Source organism: Sesamum indicum, linkage group LG6, assembly GCF_026168435.1.
Source record: "Sesamum indicum cultivar Baizhima isolate 11 linkage group LG6, ASM2616843v1, whole genome shotgun sequence".
NCBI classification, from domain to species: domain Eukaryota; kingdom Viridiplantae; phylum Streptophyta; class Magnoliopsida; order Lamiales; family Pedaliaceae; genus Sesamum; species Sesamum indicum.
Window position 1 is genome coordinate 4,965,806 of NC_142662.1, and position 19,815 is coordinate 4,985,620.

Here is a 19,815-nt window from a genome sequence, read left to right on the forward strand (position 1 = left end):
CCTTGGGCCGGCACAATATCTATGCTAATATAAGAAAAAATCATTCACACTCACAAATAATGGTTAATAACACTGTAGTACTAATTTTTTGTAAAGTAAAAAATGTTATTCATGATAAAATAATTAATTTATTAAATTTTTATAATATTTATATTAATTGATAAATTATTTTTTTTCTCTATTTTTTATTAATATAACGTATTGGTTTATATATTTTGCTTTTATTTATAATATATTTTAAAGTATAAAAAATTAATAATTAATTTATTTAAAAAAATTATTAATTATATACACGTAGAAACAAAACACCACAATAGCTAGTATACTAAGAAGAATGTAGCAGGTGAACCTCAATTTGTTAGAACCAAAGAATAATGGGTTCAAGCACAGGAGTAGGACACCTCGTTTGCGTCATGTCATTTTAAGGTTTAATAAAATTGTATCATTGAAGCATCTGATCATCTTAGAATGATTCTTGTGTTTGGGAGGAAATTAAACGCCTTGCTGAAATTCAGTACAAGAAACTCGTGTAACCTAACTTTATAGTTAGTGATAAAGATGTAAATCCATCAAACAAGCCAGTATCCAGTGCCCAGAACTCAAACACTGCCAGAAAATCTACAAAGTTTCTACGCAACAAAAAAATTGAGACTCCAATAATGAATTTAAATAACTTTTTTGCCAGAAAGTAAAAGGGAAATAATTTACATAAAAAGGGGCTACACAGTGATAACTTGCCACTGATTCTCAAGTCCCACCAACCCAATCTCTAAGAGTTTCACAAGTGCACGGCAACAAGCCAGAGCTATTTTCTGAAACCGCTGTACAAAACTATAGCAACGATCCCAAAACTTGGTATAGCAGCATGCTTTTCACAAAACAGAGAGTTAGTTATTGTACAGGGGATTTCATCAACTATTATCACCCTAAAGAAACTCAAAACCCACCAACGTGCTGCTTCGGTGCCATGCCATATCTCCCAGGGGTCACATTACTGCTCCCATAAGCAGGAGGCACATTGCTCGTGCCCGGGCAATCCCTTGCCCAGTGGCCTAATTGATGGCACTTAAAGCACTCACCAGATGCACCCCCACCACCTGCCCCAGGAATTCCCTTGTTGCCGAGACCACTTCCATAAGATTGTCCTGGACCACTCATAAGACTTGGGCAATTGGAAGAGTTATGTCCTGTTCCACCACAGCTACTACAGCTCGTATACATGCCAGAGGAGCCAGCTGAAGGAAATCTTGAGCCACCGTACTGATTACTATATGAATTCATCTGACTTGTAGGTACACCAGTCTCCCTGGTAACATTGCTAGTAGTCCCACTGTAATTCACAGCAGGTGGTACGGATTCCCTACTTCCAATACCAAATCCACCTGTACTAAGCCCAGATGTTGAAATTATATTTTCACTTTTTGGTGGTAGAGAACCCGAGTCCTCTTCTTTGAATTTAGCTATCAAGTCCAGCAGATACCTAGTCTCTGTTTGGAAATTCACTTTCTCTGCTTTGACAACTGTTGACTTTACCCGCTGTTCGTCACTAAATGTCTCTTCCTTCACTTTCAACTTGAATAAAAATTTAGTGAAAAGAACACTTCGCACAAGTTCAGCAAATTTCTCATCATCTTGTTCTTCATACTTTAAGTAATACAAATCTTTTGCAGACATACCCATTATGTCCTCCCCACTTTCCTGAAAGGCAGTCACCCATGTTAAGCCGGTGTGATCCTGGATTTGCATCTGGAGGATATACCTATAATCACATTCATCAACTAATTGATCACATCTATCGCATCGCCATTTCCCATCCCCATTATTCGTAACCTTTTTGTTACATTGACGATCGCCAATCATGATGGGACATGCAGTGTAGCAAAAATTATCCACTTTTATGAATGTCAGAGTGGCAGAGACCATGATCCAATCAGGCTTCTCGGACGTCCCTAATTTTTCATCTTTAATCTGAGATATAGTTTTGCGCACATCTGTCCGCACTATACTTGTTTCCCTGGATATTGATATTGCAGGGATGCTCTTTCCATCATTTTCGAACCACGTTTTAAGTTTCTGGGCCTCAGGAAAATCAGGCTCTATGAACAACTGACTAGTGGATATGGTCCCTACAGATTTTCCATTAAAATCATTAACTCTGCCAGATTTCACCGCCAAAACAGGAAAGATCCCAGAATCACACATGTTCTGTAGTGTTTGGCCTTCAGCATTGCAGAAGTTTCCCCACAACGACAACTCAACACTTCTCCCAGACATGTCCTTCAGTTGGAGGGTTCTTTTCTGAGTTTCAGTACCATTTTTTCTCATTATTGAGCTGGATGGACTGATTGAAGAAACAACACCAATCACATCCACAACACTGTTGTTCTCCATGCCTTCAATGTCACTTATAGGGCGAAAATGAAATTGCTGCTGTGGGATTGATTTATCATCCTCAAAGCAAGGCTGCACAGTGGAAGTGCTGTCCAGCATAATTTCATGATCATTGCGTAGGTGATTGAAAGCTTTTTGAGCAGGTTTCAGTGTCCCTCTTGAGATCATATAAACTCTACCTGGCTCAATTTGATGGTAAAATTGATCAGCCACAGCATTGAAGCATGTCACCCTTATTTCTCCACCATCAGAATCAAGAAGGTCAAAGGAGAATACTTTACCATCACCTCGAGGATTATTGTAGTGCCTGAGTTCTCCCTTAGCTGTTACTCTAGCCTTAATTGTCCACCTTCCCTGATACGGATTCAATGCAGCAATAGGAATGATTCTTGGAGGAGCTTCATTTTTAGCTATTGGCCCTCTGTTGGCAAACATTGGAGGAGGCTGATGATATAGTGACTGAGGCGGGCGGACATAATTATTCACAGGGGCCCGCGAAACAACAGGACTAGTTTCTGTTTTTGGATATACTGGTGGAGCATTTGAAGATTTATATCTCCCGGCATCCATATTGCTTGAAAAAGAACTACTATACGAATGTGAGCCTGCACTACGATCTTCCCCCAAATGAGGAACATGAACACCACCGCCCCCCACATTTGGCCTAGGAGCTGAACTCATGACTGAACTGGCACCATAAGGTGGAGGATTACCACTACTGGCAGCTGGCTGATTCATTGGCTGACTGGGCGTGGACGGCCTGGCTACCGAAGAAACATTCCCATCTGTCTTTGTTGGATATTGTTTTGGTTCACCAATAGGATCACATTTTTCAACTATCACATCCAGATCAATGATGATGATAATCCTGCTCAGAGTCCATGATGGAATGTGGTTAGCAGGACTATAATATAAAAACAATAAATGACAGGGCGGAACAAAGAGACCTATCTGAAAAGTTCAAGAACAGCAGCATCTCATCAATTCTTCCAATGTACACTATCATCTATGCAACTCTTGCATGATTAGTCATGATTCTTTAATAGTTGCAATACAAATGAGGAAAAAGAATAATTTTTCCCATTTTCTGAAGCAACATTATCACTATGTAGATTATATTGCAATCGATTCAATCTTGAAAATCCACTACAGACACAAAAGCTTAAGCATTTTATTAGATAAATAAACAAGCGGATAACAATCCCGACAATATCCAACAATACAAATAAAAAATTTCAATTTATACAAAGTAGTGAGGGAAGACTCAAATTTAAAAAACCGATGGCTGAGTTACCCTTTCTCAATCAATCAACTCCCATATTCCTATCCCTTATCACCTACCGCCCTAATGCAAATATGTAATACCAAACAGCCAAAATAAAATCAAAACATCAAACACTCCACAGCAACCGCTAAAAAGTTAAATATCCGCTCGGCGGAAATTTGATAGACTCACATGCGGTTCTGGATAAGGTTACAGACGAATTGCGTCAACTGGACAATGGAGCCTTTCTGCAGCTTCTCGGATCGTACCAAATCGTTGCGCTGGGTGGCGAGCATACCCTGCTGAGTGAACGCCCCGTCCGAGAGAAGGATCCGGTACCGCTCGTTGTTATTCTGATTCTGAGTGTTGACCAGCCGTATATCTGCGACTTGCAGCACCGGCTTGATGTCGGTCCCTTGAGCGTCGCCGCTCGAAAGCATCGCTATCGCCCCTTCCGTCAAATTAATCGGAGGCATGTTTTCAGCAATCAAGGGCTAGATTTGAGGTAATTCTCTTAATGGGTTTGAGGGAGAGAGTTGGAGGGAGAATGGGAGGTGAAGAGTTTTGAAAACCCTAAGCGAGAACTGAAAAGGAGAGTGAGCGCCAAATGATGGAATTTTGCGTTTTCGTGTGGGCGTACGAGGGAAGCAATTGTCTACGTATTGCTTATGTGGACCATCCCAACTAGACCCAATTAAATTGAGGTTAAATAGCTTTATACAAAATAATTTAGAAAAGTAGTTTAATTTCAACTTCACCAATAAAAATGACTTTATTTTCTTGATTATATTTTATTTTTTAAATTTTATTGTATTTTCTATTTTAATTAATATAAATTGATTATGTATGTTTATATATATACTTTTAAATTAAATAATATATATATATATATTAAAAAATAATAAAATTTAAAATAAAAATTCAATTGAAAGACACAAAGGTATAACTGCGGGAAGGTAGAATGTACATTACCTATTACTTAATGTTTACTAGTTATTGGCGTACAGTCAAGCGTGTGTCTAATATAATTTTTTATTATATTTATTTAATTTTAAAGAGAATAAAATAAACAAAGAAATTAATAAAAGTGATAATAACTCGAACAAATTTATTTATTTTAAAGGTGATGGATATTGAAACATTATTTTGTAGAAATTTAAAAACGACGTCTAAAAAAAATTAAACTAACCCAAAAAGATTCAAATAATTTGCCCAAAAATAAATAAATAAATAAATAAAGAATTATCACGAGAGTCCAAATGAATGTAAACTAAAAAAAACCTTAAAAGGCTTAGGGTGCCTAGGATACCTACTTCGAGTAAAAGCTATAAGGCCCTGTAGCCCATAAGGAATTAGGGTCTATAACTCTCCAACCAAATTAAAAAGTCCACATGATATAGTGTTCACATGTAATTTAGATGGCATTTATATAGGATCAACGGTCCCAGTAGGGCCGCATAGCGTCTTTAGTCAGAAGCAACTTTAGAATCCTAAAGATTTAAATTTTGGCTTAGGAAAGGAATATCTTCAACTACTTTGCTAAAATTTCGAGAAGACATCCTTAGTCAGATAAGATATTTATATCCACTCTGAAGGTCGAGGGACTCTGGATTTAAACTCCCCACCCCACTTAATATTAAATCGTGGGATTCAGTCTTATCCAACCACCAGGAGATTACCTCTCACCGAATTCATAGGGTACTCGATCTTATTCAACTTGTGAGGGGTTTGATTATAAATTGCAAGCTCCCCTGGTGAAAACCACCAGTTTTTTTTCAAACTTCAACTGTATTGTCAAATTACAATTTTAATTTATTATCTGAAATTTCAGACTTCGAACTCCAATTTTAATTTCTCAATTGTACACAAATTAAAATAAGGAATTTCACTCATTTGTTTATGCTCTGCTGTTTTTTATTAGCATCAATAGAGATGATCATTTTTTGTAAAAACAATTATGTTTAAGAGTATAATAATAAATATACATATTATGATTGAGACTTCATACATAATATAGATTTACGAGGATGGGGTGGGGAAATATGGGCTTGGACCTGCATTTGATACCGGACTCTGTTTTGGGCCCAATCTTGATATCGTTTTCTTGTAAAGGACTGAATTAAAGCAGAAAACAATCATGCCATCCTTATGTTTTTTCACATGTTAGAAAGCAAACAGGACAACTCGCCTGTCGGTAGGTTGGCGCTTTGTATTATAATGATGTTTTTGTTTTGTTCTGTAGAAACCCAATACTCTTGTGCTGTTCACTTGCACACAACACTAATCAACCGAACATTTACTTCTCTCAACAATTTTTTGTTTCCACCAAAATCTTGATAATAATTCGAGTCCACATTCGATCTAAGTTATTAGGCCACAATAATTAATGGTACTAACTAATGGCAAAAAGAGGATATATGGAGTTTACAAAACTTGTTTCATAACAACGCATCTGATTTATAAAAATTTGTGAAGTTAATTCGTTAATTTAAAATATCATGTTGGATAATTTTGTAACGAATTATTAATGATTTTATTTTTAAGTTTCTTTAATAACTATCATTAATAAAAATTAATAAAATGAAACATATCATGGACTATAAGACAGAAGAAAAAAAAATTTAGGATTAATGAAAAATAAATTTAAATTTGATACAAAGTAAGTTGGACTTTCCATACGGATATTATTACATTATAGTATATATATCCCATGATATTGACAACGTACGTAGTAGTATCAATCAATGGCCAGTATTCATTACTTTCCAACTTTTTACAAATAAGAAAATGTGTAGTGAAATTATACTTTTAATCCCAACAAATAAAGGGTTCTCACTTTTTAGTCTTTTATTTTATGAGATTTTTAAAATTATTCCAAAATTGTGAATACTCAAATACATTTAATCATATAAATTCCGTAAAGTAAAGTATTAAATATGTCAAGTTTTCTCAAAATTAAAACTATTTTGAAAATCTTGTAAATTATATGATCAAATGTGTTGAATTTTCTAAATTTTGAATCATTTTAAAATTTTTATAAAACAAACAACTAAAACATTTTGGAACCTCAATTTTGTAGGATTAAAAGTATAATTTTGTCGAAAAGCTGCACTATAAATGACTAATTTTGACTGCCAGCTCCGTTTCCACCAACCCTCTCATCTATGGCTCATTACAAACAGATATATGAAAATAATTAGGGCCGGTGGTTGGGTGGGAAAGCAGTGATTTTCAACGCTGCCTTTTGACTTATAGGTGTTTGCTATGTGAATAGAGTCAAAACGTTACTCATTTAAAATCTCTACAGCAAGAAATAGCCATAATTGTAAAGAGAAAGAGAGGTACATAATTAACCATCTTGATAGTGATAACTTGCACGTTAGATTCATGCAGGGGTAACGAATTTAGCTTGCCTGTGTGAACAATTGTGTTTGTTTTGATCTCTGAATATGAGAGATCTGTTTCGTGCCACTTGGAATATGCTTTTCAGCCATTTGTTTCTTATCCATCTACCTGCATATATAGGTTCCAGCCATGTTATTAGGCTGTCTTTCATTGTTATCTGCAAGTTATTGATCATGGGGAATTGTCTTAACTCCAATGTTTCGTCCTCAAACAAGGATGTAAGGAATCCTTTGCCCATTGACACTGTTTTCAAGCTTCCTTCTCCTTTGCCCACTTGGCCTGCAGGTTTGTGTATATTCATATATGTGTTCTTGATCTTATATATTTATCTCATCGTTTATGTTTATGTATGTCTTGATGTTCTTGACACTGTTTCTTTTGTGTAGGTGGTGAGTTTGGGAGTGGAGTGATTGATCTTGGAGGGCTGCAAGTGCGGCAATTATCGTCGTTCAAGAAGGTTTGGGAGGTGTACGCTGGTGGTCCGGGTAATCTTGGTGCTACATTCTTTGAACCTTCCTCGATACCAGATGGATTCTCCATGCTCGGCAGCTATGCTCAGCCCAACAACCAACCGCTTTTTGGTTGGGTTTTGGTGGGAAAAACAGATGCAGCTGATCAATCAGGTGACATTCTAAAGCAGCCAACTGATTATAATCTTGTTTGGGCTAATAATAGCACCCAAGACCCTGCCTACTTCTGGCTCCCAACTCCACCAGATGGTTACAAACCTGTTGGCCACGTTATCACCACCTCGCCCGACAAGCCGTCCCTCGACAAGATCCGGTGCGTTCGAACCGACTTCACCGATGAACCGGAGACGGATAATTTGATTTGGGCAGGAGGGGCAGCAAAAAGTAGTGGCAATGGGTTGAATGTTTATGGTTTAAGGCCTAAAAGCAGAGGGATCAACGCTCAACCACTAAGTGTAGGTACATTTATTATTCAAAACACAACTACTAGTGATGGGAAATCTGACCTATCTTTGTCTTGTTTAAAGAACAAGAATCCAAGCTTATCCACCTCACCTAACCTAAGACAAGTTGAAGCATTATTCCAAACATATTCCCCATATATTTACTTTCATCCCAAGGAAATTTACCTTCCCTCCTCAGTGAACTGGTATTTTAGCAATGGGGCATTACTATATAAAAAAGGTGAAGAGTCGAGTCCCATTCCTATCGATCCCAACGGCTCGAACCTCCCTCAGGGAGGTTCGAACGACGGCTCGTACTGGCTCGACCTCCCGGTTGACGAACAAGCCAAGGAAAAGGTGAAGAAAGGAGATCTACAAAGTGCTGAGGCTTATCTCCATGTTAAGCCAATTCTTGGTGCAACATTCACTGATATTCAAGTGTGGTTGTTCTATCCATTCAATGGCCATGCAGTGCTAAAGCTGGGCGTGATTGATGAGATCCCTTTGGGGAAGATAGGCGAGCACGTCGGGGATTGGGAGCACGTTACCTTGAGAATCAGCAACTTTGATGGGGTTCTTTACAAAGTCTACTTTGCGGAACACAGTGGAGGGAAATGGGTGGATTCTTGCTTGCTGGAGTTTCAGAATGGTAATAAGTTTGTTGGGTATTCATCGTTGAATGGCCATGCAACTTATTACCAGGCGGGCCTTTTCTTGCAAGGGGCGTCTGATATTGGGATTAGAAACGACACTGCCAAGAGTGACAATGTGATGGACACTGGTGCCAGGTACTCGGTGGTGGCGGGAGATGGGCTGAGCACGGCGGAGCCGCCGTGGTTGAACTATGACAGGGAATGGGGTCCCAAGAAAACGTATGAGTTCGGGGATGAGGTGAAGAAGGTGGAGAAATGGCTACCGGGGAACTTGAAATCTGCGTTTGAGAGGTTGGTGAAAACGCTGCCTGCTGAAGTTTACGGGGAGGAAGGTCCCACGGGCCCTAAGATGAAGAACAATTGGGATGGTGATGAAAAATGAGTGGAAAATCAAGGTTCTTCAATTTAATTGCCAATAGTTGATCGCGTGATTTATTAAATATTGTCACATTTCCAAGTGTTAAATTAGAAAAATTTGTTCAGATTATAGTATTGATTCTAAGAAAGTTGAAATATTGTAACTTTCTTGGTTTTGATTATTGAAATTCATAAAGTAATGAATTGATGATCATAGAAATAAAATAATATCTAAGAGGCTGGGTTTGGTCAAATTTGAATAAATTATGTAATATTACATTTGCTCTGTAATTATTTTGGTTCAATAAAACTTGGTTTTAGTAAGAATTTTGGTACGAGGGAAAAGTTAAAAAAGTATGCTGAAATCTTCACAGACAAAAAGGCTTATCACATTCAGACAGGCCCATGTGGTAATGCATTACAATGTCTGAAGTTCTTGTTCTATTGCATTGGTGCTGGAGAATACATATGTATGTCAGGAGTGTTGGAAGAATTCCCTGTTTCTGCAATAATCCTCTCAATCTCTTCAAGAAGTCGCTCCTTTTCATCAGCCAACTCTTGGTTCTGTTTCTGAAGTTGTTCTATTTGCTTAGTCTGCTCAGAATCCTTTCTGAAACTTATTGTTTTGGTAGGACAAAAACGAGTTCTGGGAAAGAGCTAAATATTATCTAAACCAACATTCACTAGACAGGACATAAATGCGTTGGAACATAATGTAGTGAACTTGTAATATTATCTAAACCAACATAATGTATTGTCTTACCTGTTCATGAAAACCAAGTTGAGTTTGTGTGTGTGTTTCTTTTTTTTTTTTTTGGCAAAAGTCGCCTGTGCCTAGGTGGGGGATTTGACGGACCCCTACCTGTTTATTACCTCAGAAAAAATTATAGAGTGTACAATTCGAAAACAGTAAATGAGGAGTACTTACTCCCTTTACAGTCAAAGAAATTCTAATCTATGTGCAAAATCTATACAAGTTTAGAAAAACAAATGGAATTTGATCTAATGCTCATCCCTTTCATACTGTGGTCTGACATGCTGCGTAATGCCCCCGCCAATCTCTCCCCCAACGCCTGACCAAACAAATTACTAAAGCTTACCGGCGAAGGTGGGGAGTATCCAATTTATCTAGTCTGATAGTGCCTCGCAGTACTCCCGTAATATCCTCCTGATACATAATCCGAGTCAATTGTCGAGACGCGGCTTCCTTCGCAAGATAATCATCCGCTCCATTAGCCTCTCGAAAAATATGTCGTATGTCCGATCCTAATTCCTGTTGAAGCTGCACAATGCGCATGATCAGATGCTGCACCTCCCACATCCCAGATACTCGTGACTGTAGGAGCTGGAGAACAACTGTAGCATCCACCTCAACAACTATGGGTGCTAAACTGTGTGCTCGAGCTAGCTCTAAACCACGCCAAACCGCAGTAAGCTCTGAGACCACACTAGTGGTTGTACCCAAAGCAAACTGGTATGCTAGATGCACCTGTCCAATTTCATCCTGAATAACACCTCTTCACGCCTCTTCACAAGAGACTGCATGTCTGAAGGATTTGCAGGCGTTGAGCTCTTTCCTTAGCTTCTGCCATCCTTCATTATTCAGAAGAATCAATAGCATAATGTCTATCAGACAAATCAAGTGAAGGCAGCATGAAGCAGAGGAAAGAAGTACTGAGCTCAAATCATGACACTGTTTCATGAGGCATATTAAGAGAAACAACAAAACCATTGAATTTGAACTGACAAAAGGCATTAAGCCAACCAGGCTACCAATGGTGCAATGAAATCTTCCGTGATCGCGAAGACGCGCATTTTCTCATCTTACGTTTTTGTTAGTATAACAGCACTCATTCAATTGCTTTGTTGTAGATAATGTGGAGGCTGACATGGAGTCAGTTTGTTAGCAGATAATTTTTAGTTCTCTATGTATTTAAACTCTTCTCTCAGTTCATTTGCAATACACAGAAATTTCAGCCTTCAAACTATATGCAAAGTATACATCTTTCCATGCATTTCTTCAAGTTTTCAACATGTTTGGACTTTCCCCCCATTTAAGGTTGGGTGGGGGAAGCTGGAGTGGGTGCGAACCAAGAGAACGCTAGTGAGCCAAAAGTACTTTCTCCGAAACCAAGTGAGGGGTATGGATTCCAACATAAACAAGTATGTCTATTTCGCAGCTGAGTCGGGATCCTTAAAACAGGTTAGGACAAGGCAAAAACTATAATCGACATCTTGTCTATTTTACGACTTATTGATAAATTTATAAATATTAAGATATATTTTCAATCGGTCTTCAATTTTCATGTTGATCTTCAGATACTCTCGAACTTCACTATTACTTAATTTACAATTTGAATTATTATTATATTTTTACTATAAAAATAAAAATTACTAGCAACACCCCACCCATAAAAGATCTTACATACACATACATATATAAGAACACTAGGGTTGAACATGAACCCTCTTATTTTATCTCAAAGGGAATTGTATGGTATATATTTCACGCACAGTCACACACCACTGAGGGATATATAATAAAATAAAATAAATATATAGTTTGTTTGGTGGAGGACGTGAGAAGTGATGGAAGCCATGAATCAAGCGCGAATATCAATTTATCCTCCTGTGATATTTAAAATGAGCACATTACCTCTTTATGAAAAAAATATACTAATTTATCCCCCATACTTTTTAAAATGAAACAGAGAGGTAAATTGCCTCATTTTGAAAAATATAAAGAAGTAAATTGTTGTATTTAAAAAATATAGGGAGATAAATCACTATTTATTTTTTTTATAAAGGGATAATTTGCTCATTTACGATATCACAAGGAAGTTACTTGTATTTTCTCCTAATATTAAGTAGCAGTTAGGAAGCTGTTTTCACGAGCTATACCTTTTTCCATTTTTATAGCAAAAAAAGACAGAAAAAAATTGTAGTTGATCTCAACTATAGATACATTTACAATATATTTAAATAACTTCTAATTTAAATTGAATTTGGTCAAATTTAAAATAATTTTACGATAAATGCAATACACTTATAAATCATATATAATTCAGAGAATGTAACTAAGTGTATCATACTTGTCTTGCCATGGGTATTCTTGTCATTGCATGTTTAGGTACGCAGTTTGACCCATTTATACTAATTTTTTTAAATAAAAGTGATGAATTATATATGTATTATTATAATTTGTTTTTTTAGGACTTGTTATGAGACGAATGTAAAGGAGGTGTTGATTAGGCCTGCACATGTATATATACAATCATGCAAAAACCCAATTGATTTAGGAATGAATTTGTTGTAAAATGGGCCTAGGGATCCACAATTGATCCAAGAACAAAATCCCATAAATCACTACTCTTAAACGGTCCTTTGCTTGACCCTGAAATTGAGATCTTACGATAAAGAGATCGTGCATTCGAATTTTATCAATTTAGATGTTTAGTTTATTTCTATAATTGTATGTGTACGATGTTTCTTTGTAAAGTTATTGACTAATTTAGGAATATTGTTATATTACATATCTCATGTTGTAATAATATATAATTACTTTAACGACATCACTGTATTTTCAATATATATATTATTTTATGAAAACAAAAATTTTCAGATCAAGTTTAATCAAATCGAATCAGTTATATAATATTAACTATAATCTACTTGATATATGATTAACCACTTTATTTTAAATTGTACATTAATTACATAACAGGTATAATGATTAAAGTTTGGTGGAATTTGATTTGGATTAAAATTGCTTCTTATTTTCAAGGATTTGTTATTCTTTATATTATATTAATTGGATGCAAAAATACCAAACAGCATAGATCATATCTTGCAGCATACCATAATTCTCACCCTTTTTTAGTGTTTCAAAACTCAATTCATGTAAATAAAACCATTTTGGTACAAATGTTGATTGACACTAAATTAATTACTTTGGGGAAAATTCCAATTTTCAATTTGTAATTTCGGGGTGACAATTTTTTTTCAAATACGATTTTCATAATTTAGTTTTATAATTTTAAAATTTTGATAATTTTGATCACATATAGCATGAAGCTCCAATTTTAAAAGTCACATGTCCGACAAATGCATTTTTCCAATAACAAAAGACAACAATTTCTAAATTTTAAAATTACAAACTAAATTATAAAAATTAATTTGTGTAAGACCAAAATTACTACTCCTAAATTGCAGGACTGAAATTATAATTTTCCCTTGGGTGAATTTGTCCTAACTTTTGAATAATTGATTCTCAAAATTGGATTTTTTTTTTTTGATGATGATGTTCTACTATTTGATTTTGTATGATCATGGTTGGTAAAGAATGTCAAACTTTAACTTTTACAAAATGCAAAAAATTACATGTAGATAATCTAAAGTTGATTATACATTAAGTGGTAGAAAAAGAAGTCTTTAAAATTCTTTTTAGTGGTGATTTACCTCCTTCTGTTAATATTTGTGCACTTTTATGTTTATGGCAGATCCTTTGGTCTGTTGAGATGACTGCTTAGCCTTTCATGTTGTATTGTACTGATGTACTACCATTTATTTAATAAAATTTACATTTATCGAAAAATAAAAAAAAAATCTTCAAAATTACAATCAATTAATTTTGAAAGCTCCAATTATGAGCATTTAACCACTAATATAATGTGAGTTATTATCTATGAATGTATTATTCAATTTATTGATATTAACGTAGTTATATATTAGCACCATTTCAAACAAATTGAGTTAGAATTACCAATAAGTTGTCTGAATTAAACCCTGAAGCCAATAATCACAACAGATTAACATCAAATAGTACTTAATCATTAATACTTAATTAGCACAACCCCATATTTAACATCACTAATCACACCAGCACCTTCACATAAAATACTTAATCACTAATTAACAATAATTACCTCCAAACCAGCCATGCATTACAGACAACAAACCCCTGTTTACGGACATCATTAATCACTAATCATATTACCACCTCCGAATTAACTACACACACATAGGAATACTAATTACTAATTAATTATCAGCAGCAGCAGTCCACATTACAGCCCTCTTCAGATCCACCACCACGACGCAAATGTTATCAGTACTGTTCCTGGCCAAGGCGAGGCGAGTAAGCAGCGCCGCCGCCGACGCGCTCCGGGAGGGGAACGACATCTCTGCTTCTAATTCGTTTTCCGGCGACGGAGGGAAACTGAGACCTAGAGAACCACCGGGAGCGGCGGTGGCGCGGGGCTCTGTGAGGCATTGGCGGGTGACTCGGCAGGTCATCTCCGTCGACATCACATCCCAGAGCCCGTCAGTCGCCAGTACCAGGAACTCGTCTTCTTGATCTCTTCTTGTGAAGGTCACTTCTGGCTCAGAAATAACGTACGGTTTCAAGTATCTGTCTCCTGTTGAATGTTGTAAGAAATGGAATATGAATTTGTAATAGAAAATTTGATATGTAAGGATGATTCATTTAACTTATATACCTATTGCTCGAGACATGGCCAAAATGCCTTCAACTCGGGCACAATCCATGTTCAGTACTCGGCCACCAGTTGCAAGAATCCTGGCCTTTTCATCGGCTCTGTCCGGCTGCAAGAAAGATTTTGTAATTGAAAAAGATTTTCGATTCTTTTTTTCTTTTAAAAAAGTGGGATTTGGTTCTTACATTCTGATGAACTTCGTACTGACTACTGAGATGTCAGTGACTGAGTTCAAGAAATTACTGACAAGATTCAAGACACGTGTGATAATGATTCATGCATGCACTGCTGCACTCCAGTTTTTTTCACCTAATGAAATTTGAACATGATGATGCATTGGGAGATGTGTGTTTGTATTACCTTATGGTCGAAAGAGAGACGGATGACCCTGCCGCCGCGGTAGAGGATGGCGCGTGAGTCGCCGCAGTTCCCAACGACGATGTGGGTATCAGTCAGAACCACAGCCACGGCGGTGGTGCCTGAGTACGCCAGCAGGCTGCGGTTGCAGCCGCAGCGGAAGCCCACACTTCCACAGCCGCATGTGTGCAGCCCCACCATCTCAGTCTTTGAGAAACAACGAGTGATGATCACTCTCCATGCCTCCTGAAGCAGGCTCTCGTCGGCGGGAAATCGTGGTGCCGCCATCGAGGTGCTGCTGGCCCTTCTCATCGCATTTGGTTGCATGGCCACGCGCATCAGTTCTTCCTTCAAGATCTCGTGCATCTTCTCCTTGCACGTTAAAGCAAACTGGGAAAAGAATTATAAGAGCAAAAAATTACATTTATCTTTTTGAATTTTGGAAGAATTAATTGTTTTTTTCTAATGAAAAGAATTAATTAATGTGAATATGATAAGGTGAAATTAGTACGTGATCGCCTCCATGGCCATCATAAACTCCGAAGTAGTGCACCGGACGGCCAAGATTGATAACCGGTGAGCAAAGGTTGGTATGAATAGCCACCGCATCTTCCATCTCACGCTGCCTCCCTGCCACCGCAACGGCCCCAACCACCGGCACTGCAAATCCCCTCGCCTCCACCACCGGCGCATTCGGTATCATCCGCGAAGGGCCAGCCGGGGCGGCGGAACCACCCATGTGCATGGGCTCCCCAATGAGAATGCCACCATTCCCGGGCCTCCACGAAACCACACCGCCACCCGCCATGACGGGTACCCCAAGGGCGGTGGTGCCACCGCCCTGAGATCCCTCCCTGATAACCACACCGGTATTGGCACGGCTCCAGGTGAAAAAATCACCATAATTGGAGTCGACCACCCCAGCATTCCTCCGCATCTGGATCCTCCGGCGCCGCCTCTCCTTACACCTCTCCATGGGAGACCTTCTGGAGTATTGGGCACTAGCAGGAGCCACCTCTGCCATATTTTCTTGAGTTCATAAGCAACTCCCCACCCACATTTATAAAGCCAGCCCACACACACACACACACACGCCCAGAGCCAACCACCCCTCCCACATACAAACAAAAACCATAACACACCACCCATGTGAATTGTATATATATATGTATGTGTATGTATACACCTTTGTATCTACAACATGTAACGGATGGGTTTTAGAAAGAGAAAGTACGTAGTGAGAGAAACTAAGGGCACCCAGAATCAAAATTAGTCGAAATTTAGAGGAGTGAGATTGCTACGTGTTGAGTGAGCTCCCTCCATTTGTATTCTCCTACAAGGTATGCTGAGGTTATGGCCAGCTCTGAAAGTTAGCTGCCCGCGCTGCCCGGGAAAACTGACCGTTCTTATCCCTTTCTCACGACAACTGTCCTCGTAATACTCCTTTTTCTTCAACGTTTGGTACCAGATTTTATTGTTTTCTGGTCAATTTATCGTATCGCGATATCTCAAGAATTTAAAATTTTAATTCAAATTCAATTTGGTTGGATTTGAATATAACAAATATAATATATTTATAGGGTGATTAGTATATAATTTTGAAAAAAATAATTAATTACATGACAAATGTATCACACTTATAAAATCTTACCTGATTCAGGTTTGGTCAAAACAAGTATATCACACTTGCTGTGATCACTTTTTATAAATTGTACACTAATCACACAATAAATGTATTTTATTTGTCATATGATAAGTCAAATTGAATTGATTAGAATTCAAATTATAATATTTTTATACTTATTGTGTGATTGATTTGATTCAATGAAATTTAATTTGGGTAATATTATTTTAGCTTACAGTGAGTGACCTGCTGAAACCGGATCCCTGGGTTTCTCAGTCCGGGGTTGTGGATACTGAGCAAGTGGACGAATGATTTCCTTCCACGAGGGTAGGATGATTCTGAGCTAAGGTGGGGTCGGGACCACCAAATACAATGACTTGCCGAGCATGCGTGGCATTAGGATTTGATAGACAGGCAATCCAGGCTGACGTGGGTAGTCATTAATGGACACGTTGGAATGGGAAGGAAGTGATAAAATTACGGATGCCTATCGTCACAGGAAGGTATACAGTCGTTAGATTGTCAGTGATGGGCACATGGGTCTTGGGTGAGCAAGCAGGCTTCCAAACGAGGAGTCCAATCCCAATAAAATTAAGTGAAATTTAAAATTTGAAACTTATTTAAAAAGGTCCAACTTTAGAGAAGTTGCATGGCGTTATACTAAATAAAAAATGAAAATAATATAAGAATCTAATTACAATGACATTCTCTTAGGTGTAATGTGGATGAAATTATTTATGAGTTTTGATTCTGTAGAATTAAGTGCATTTGATATGATTAGATGAATATATAGAGATTTTTCTAAATATAGTAATGATTGAATATATAAATATTTTCAGTATCTAAATACTAAGTTGATCGATATACGAACGTTGTTAAAGTGGTATTAATAATGATAGCTAAAATTTGAATGTAATATGCAAACTTTCAAGTTGAAGTAACTCAATTACTCCAATTTTTTAGGAGTAACGGCGGATAACTAGCAAATAGTGACAAGAAGCAAGTGATTGGCGGCGGGTGGATTATTCGAAATAGTAAGGTAAGTCAACTTTTCAATTTGTTAAGAGGAAGTAGTTGCTGGCAGTTGCCAGTTGACGACAAACAATCGACTGTTGGTGGTTGACAGATTCGGAACAATGAGGTAATTACTCAATTTCTCCAATCTGTTAGGAGTAATGGCTGGTAACTAGCAGCTAACGACAAGAAGCTGATGAGTGATAGGTGGGTTGTCCGAAGCAGTGAAGTAATTCAACTCTTCAGTTTGTTAGGAGGAAGTAGTTGTTGCCGATTGGAGACAAACAACTGACCATTGGTGGATTGTTCGAAAATTGAGGTCATTACTCAATTACTCCAATTTGTTAGGAGTAATGGGCGGTAACTGGCAGCTAGCGACAAGAAGCTAATGATTGATGGTCGGTGAATTGCCCAGAGCAGTGAGGTAAGTCAACTCTTCAATTTGTTAGGAGAAAGAAGTTGCCGGGAGTTGGCGATTGGTGACAAACAACTGACAGTTGGTGGTTTGCGGATTGTTCATAACAGTGACGTAATTACGCAATTACTCCAATTTTTTAGGAGAAAGAAGTTGCCGAGAGTTGGCGGTTGACAACAAACAACTGACAGTTGGTGGTTGGCGGATTTTTCATAACAGTGAGGTAATTATGCAATTACTCATATTTGTTAGGAGTAACAACCGGTAACTGGAAACTGGAGACAATAAACTAATAATTGGTGGTCGGTGGATTATCTGGAGCAGTGAAGTAATTACTCAACTCTTCAGTTTGTTAGGAGGAAGTAGTTGTTGCGGGTTGGAGACAAACAACTGACTATTGGTGGATTGTTCGAAAATTGAGGTAATTACTCAATTACTCCAATTTGTTAGGAGTAATGGCCAATAACTGGCAGCTAGCGACAAGAAGCTAATGATTGGTGGTCGGTGAATTGCCCATAGCAGTGAGGTAAGTCAACTCTTCAATTTGTTAGGAGAAAGAAGTTGTCGGGAGTTGGCGGTTGGCGACAAACAACTGACAGTTGGTGGTTTGCGGATTGTTCAGAACAGTGAGGTAATAATGCAATTACTCCATTTTTTTAGGAGAAAGATGTTGCCGAGAGTTGGCAGTTGACAACAAACAACTGACAGTTGGTGGTTGGCGGATTGTTCATAACAGTGAGGTAATTACGCAATTACTCCAATTTGTTAGGAGTAACAACCGGTAACTGGAAACTAGAGACAATAAACTGATAATTGGTGGTCGGTGGATTACCTGGAGCAGAGAGGTAATTACTCAACTACTCCAATTTGTTAGGTTAACTAGTTGATGGCGGCCAGAGACAATCAATTGAAAGTGTGGTAACCAAACTCCAATTTGTTGGAAGTAACTGTTGTCGACAAACAGTTAAACACAAGCAATCGACAGTTGGTGGTTAGTGGATTGTCGAAGCAATGGAGTAACTTCACTATTTGGTGGATACTCGCTCATGTATACTTTATGTAATAAAATTAATGGGCGGTTAAATTGTGGATAAGGGGTGATAGGATATATATTCAATAGGTTTTTATGGTTTTCCTCAAGTACTTTTGACTAGAACTAATTTTAGATAAAATTCAAATTGTTAGCTTGCTTTCTAGACACGCTCACTCAATCGATTATATCCCTACTCTTGCTTTTTAAACTTGCTTTCTACCCAGCTATTACTACTTCAATCACAACAACTAAAGTAATACTCAACAGTACACAGACCGATTTATCATATGCATTGGAATCAAAGTATGTGATATTGTCATCAAATGGAAAGCATGCATTTAGACGAGTCAGGATGGGAGGTTAGGCATTTTTGCACATACAAATTTGAATCACCTTGAAAGGAAGTTGAGAAACCAGCCTTAATACTGTCTGAAAGGGTTAAAGAGAGTAGAGACGGAAACCAGCATCTGAAATATTGCAAGTCTTAAAACCACATACATAATAAGAATACCAAGTACTAAAATAAGTAATTACTCAAATTAAAGCCCTCAATTTCTTCTTCTAAGAAAAGCAATTTTTTTTAGGCAAATCAAATCTGAAGTAGAAGACAATGAATAATTGCATGCTTGATGATACTCTTATATTTTCTCAGCATTTATAAGTACCTAATAGAAAAAAGGAAGCAAATACTTTAACAATGTAGAAGGTAAGAAAGCAAGAGAGGCAAAAGCAAGGAAAAAGCTTTCTTGTGTCACTAGTATTATGTAAAAATAAAGTGATGCATATTTAAGAAGTGGCAAAATTTTCTTGTACATTCATATGAATTATATTACATTCACACAGGGGCTTTTTGGTCTCACACAAAGAAGGAAAAAGAAGACAGATTGCATTAGT

The 19,815-nt window shown here is 37.4% G+C and overlaps 3 protein-coding genes across 3 annotated transcripts; 1 reads left to right on the forward strand and 2 right to left on the reverse strand.

Moving 5' to 3' along the window:
* Positions 1–660: 660 nt before the first annotated feature.
* Positions 661–4,302, reverse strand: LOC105172753 (replication protein A 70 kDa DNA-binding subunit A). Its single transcript, XM_011094329.3, has 2 exons — positions 3,848–4,302; positions 661–3,259 (listed from the first exon to the last, which is right to left on the reverse strand). Exons 1-2 carry the CDS (start codon positions 4,129–4,131, stop codon positions 937–939), a joined length of 2,607 nt encoding a protein of 868 aa, XP_011092631.1. The 5' UTR covers positions 4,132–4,302; the 3' UTR covers positions 661–936.
* A 2,657-nt stretch (positions 4,303–6,959) lies between these two features.
* On the forward strand, positions 6,960–9,237 carry LOC105172754 (hypothetical protein At1g04090). Its single transcript, XM_011094330.3, has 2 exons — positions 6,960–7,345; positions 7,447–9,237. The coding sequence occupies exons 1-2, from the start codon at positions 7,105–7,107 to the stop codon at positions 9,006–9,008; spliced, it is 1,803 nt and encodes a 600-aa protein (XP_011092632.1). The 5' UTR covers positions 6,960–7,104; the 3' UTR covers positions 9,009–9,237.
* Positions 9,238–13,791: 4,554 nt separating this feature from the next.
* Positions 13,792–15,934, reverse strand: LOC105172841 (putative protein phosphatase 2C 75). Its single transcript, XM_088881621.1, has 4 exons — positions 15,347–15,934; positions 14,839–15,225; positions 14,482–14,587; positions 13,792–14,400 (listed from the first exon to the last, which is right to left on the reverse strand). Exons 1-4 carry the CDS (start codon positions 15,857–15,859, stop codon positions 14,024–14,026), a joined length of 1,383 nt encoding a protein of 460 aa, XP_088737747.1. The 5' UTR covers positions 15,860–15,934; the 3' UTR covers positions 13,792–14,023.
* Positions 15,935–19,815: the final 3,881 nt, after the last annotated feature.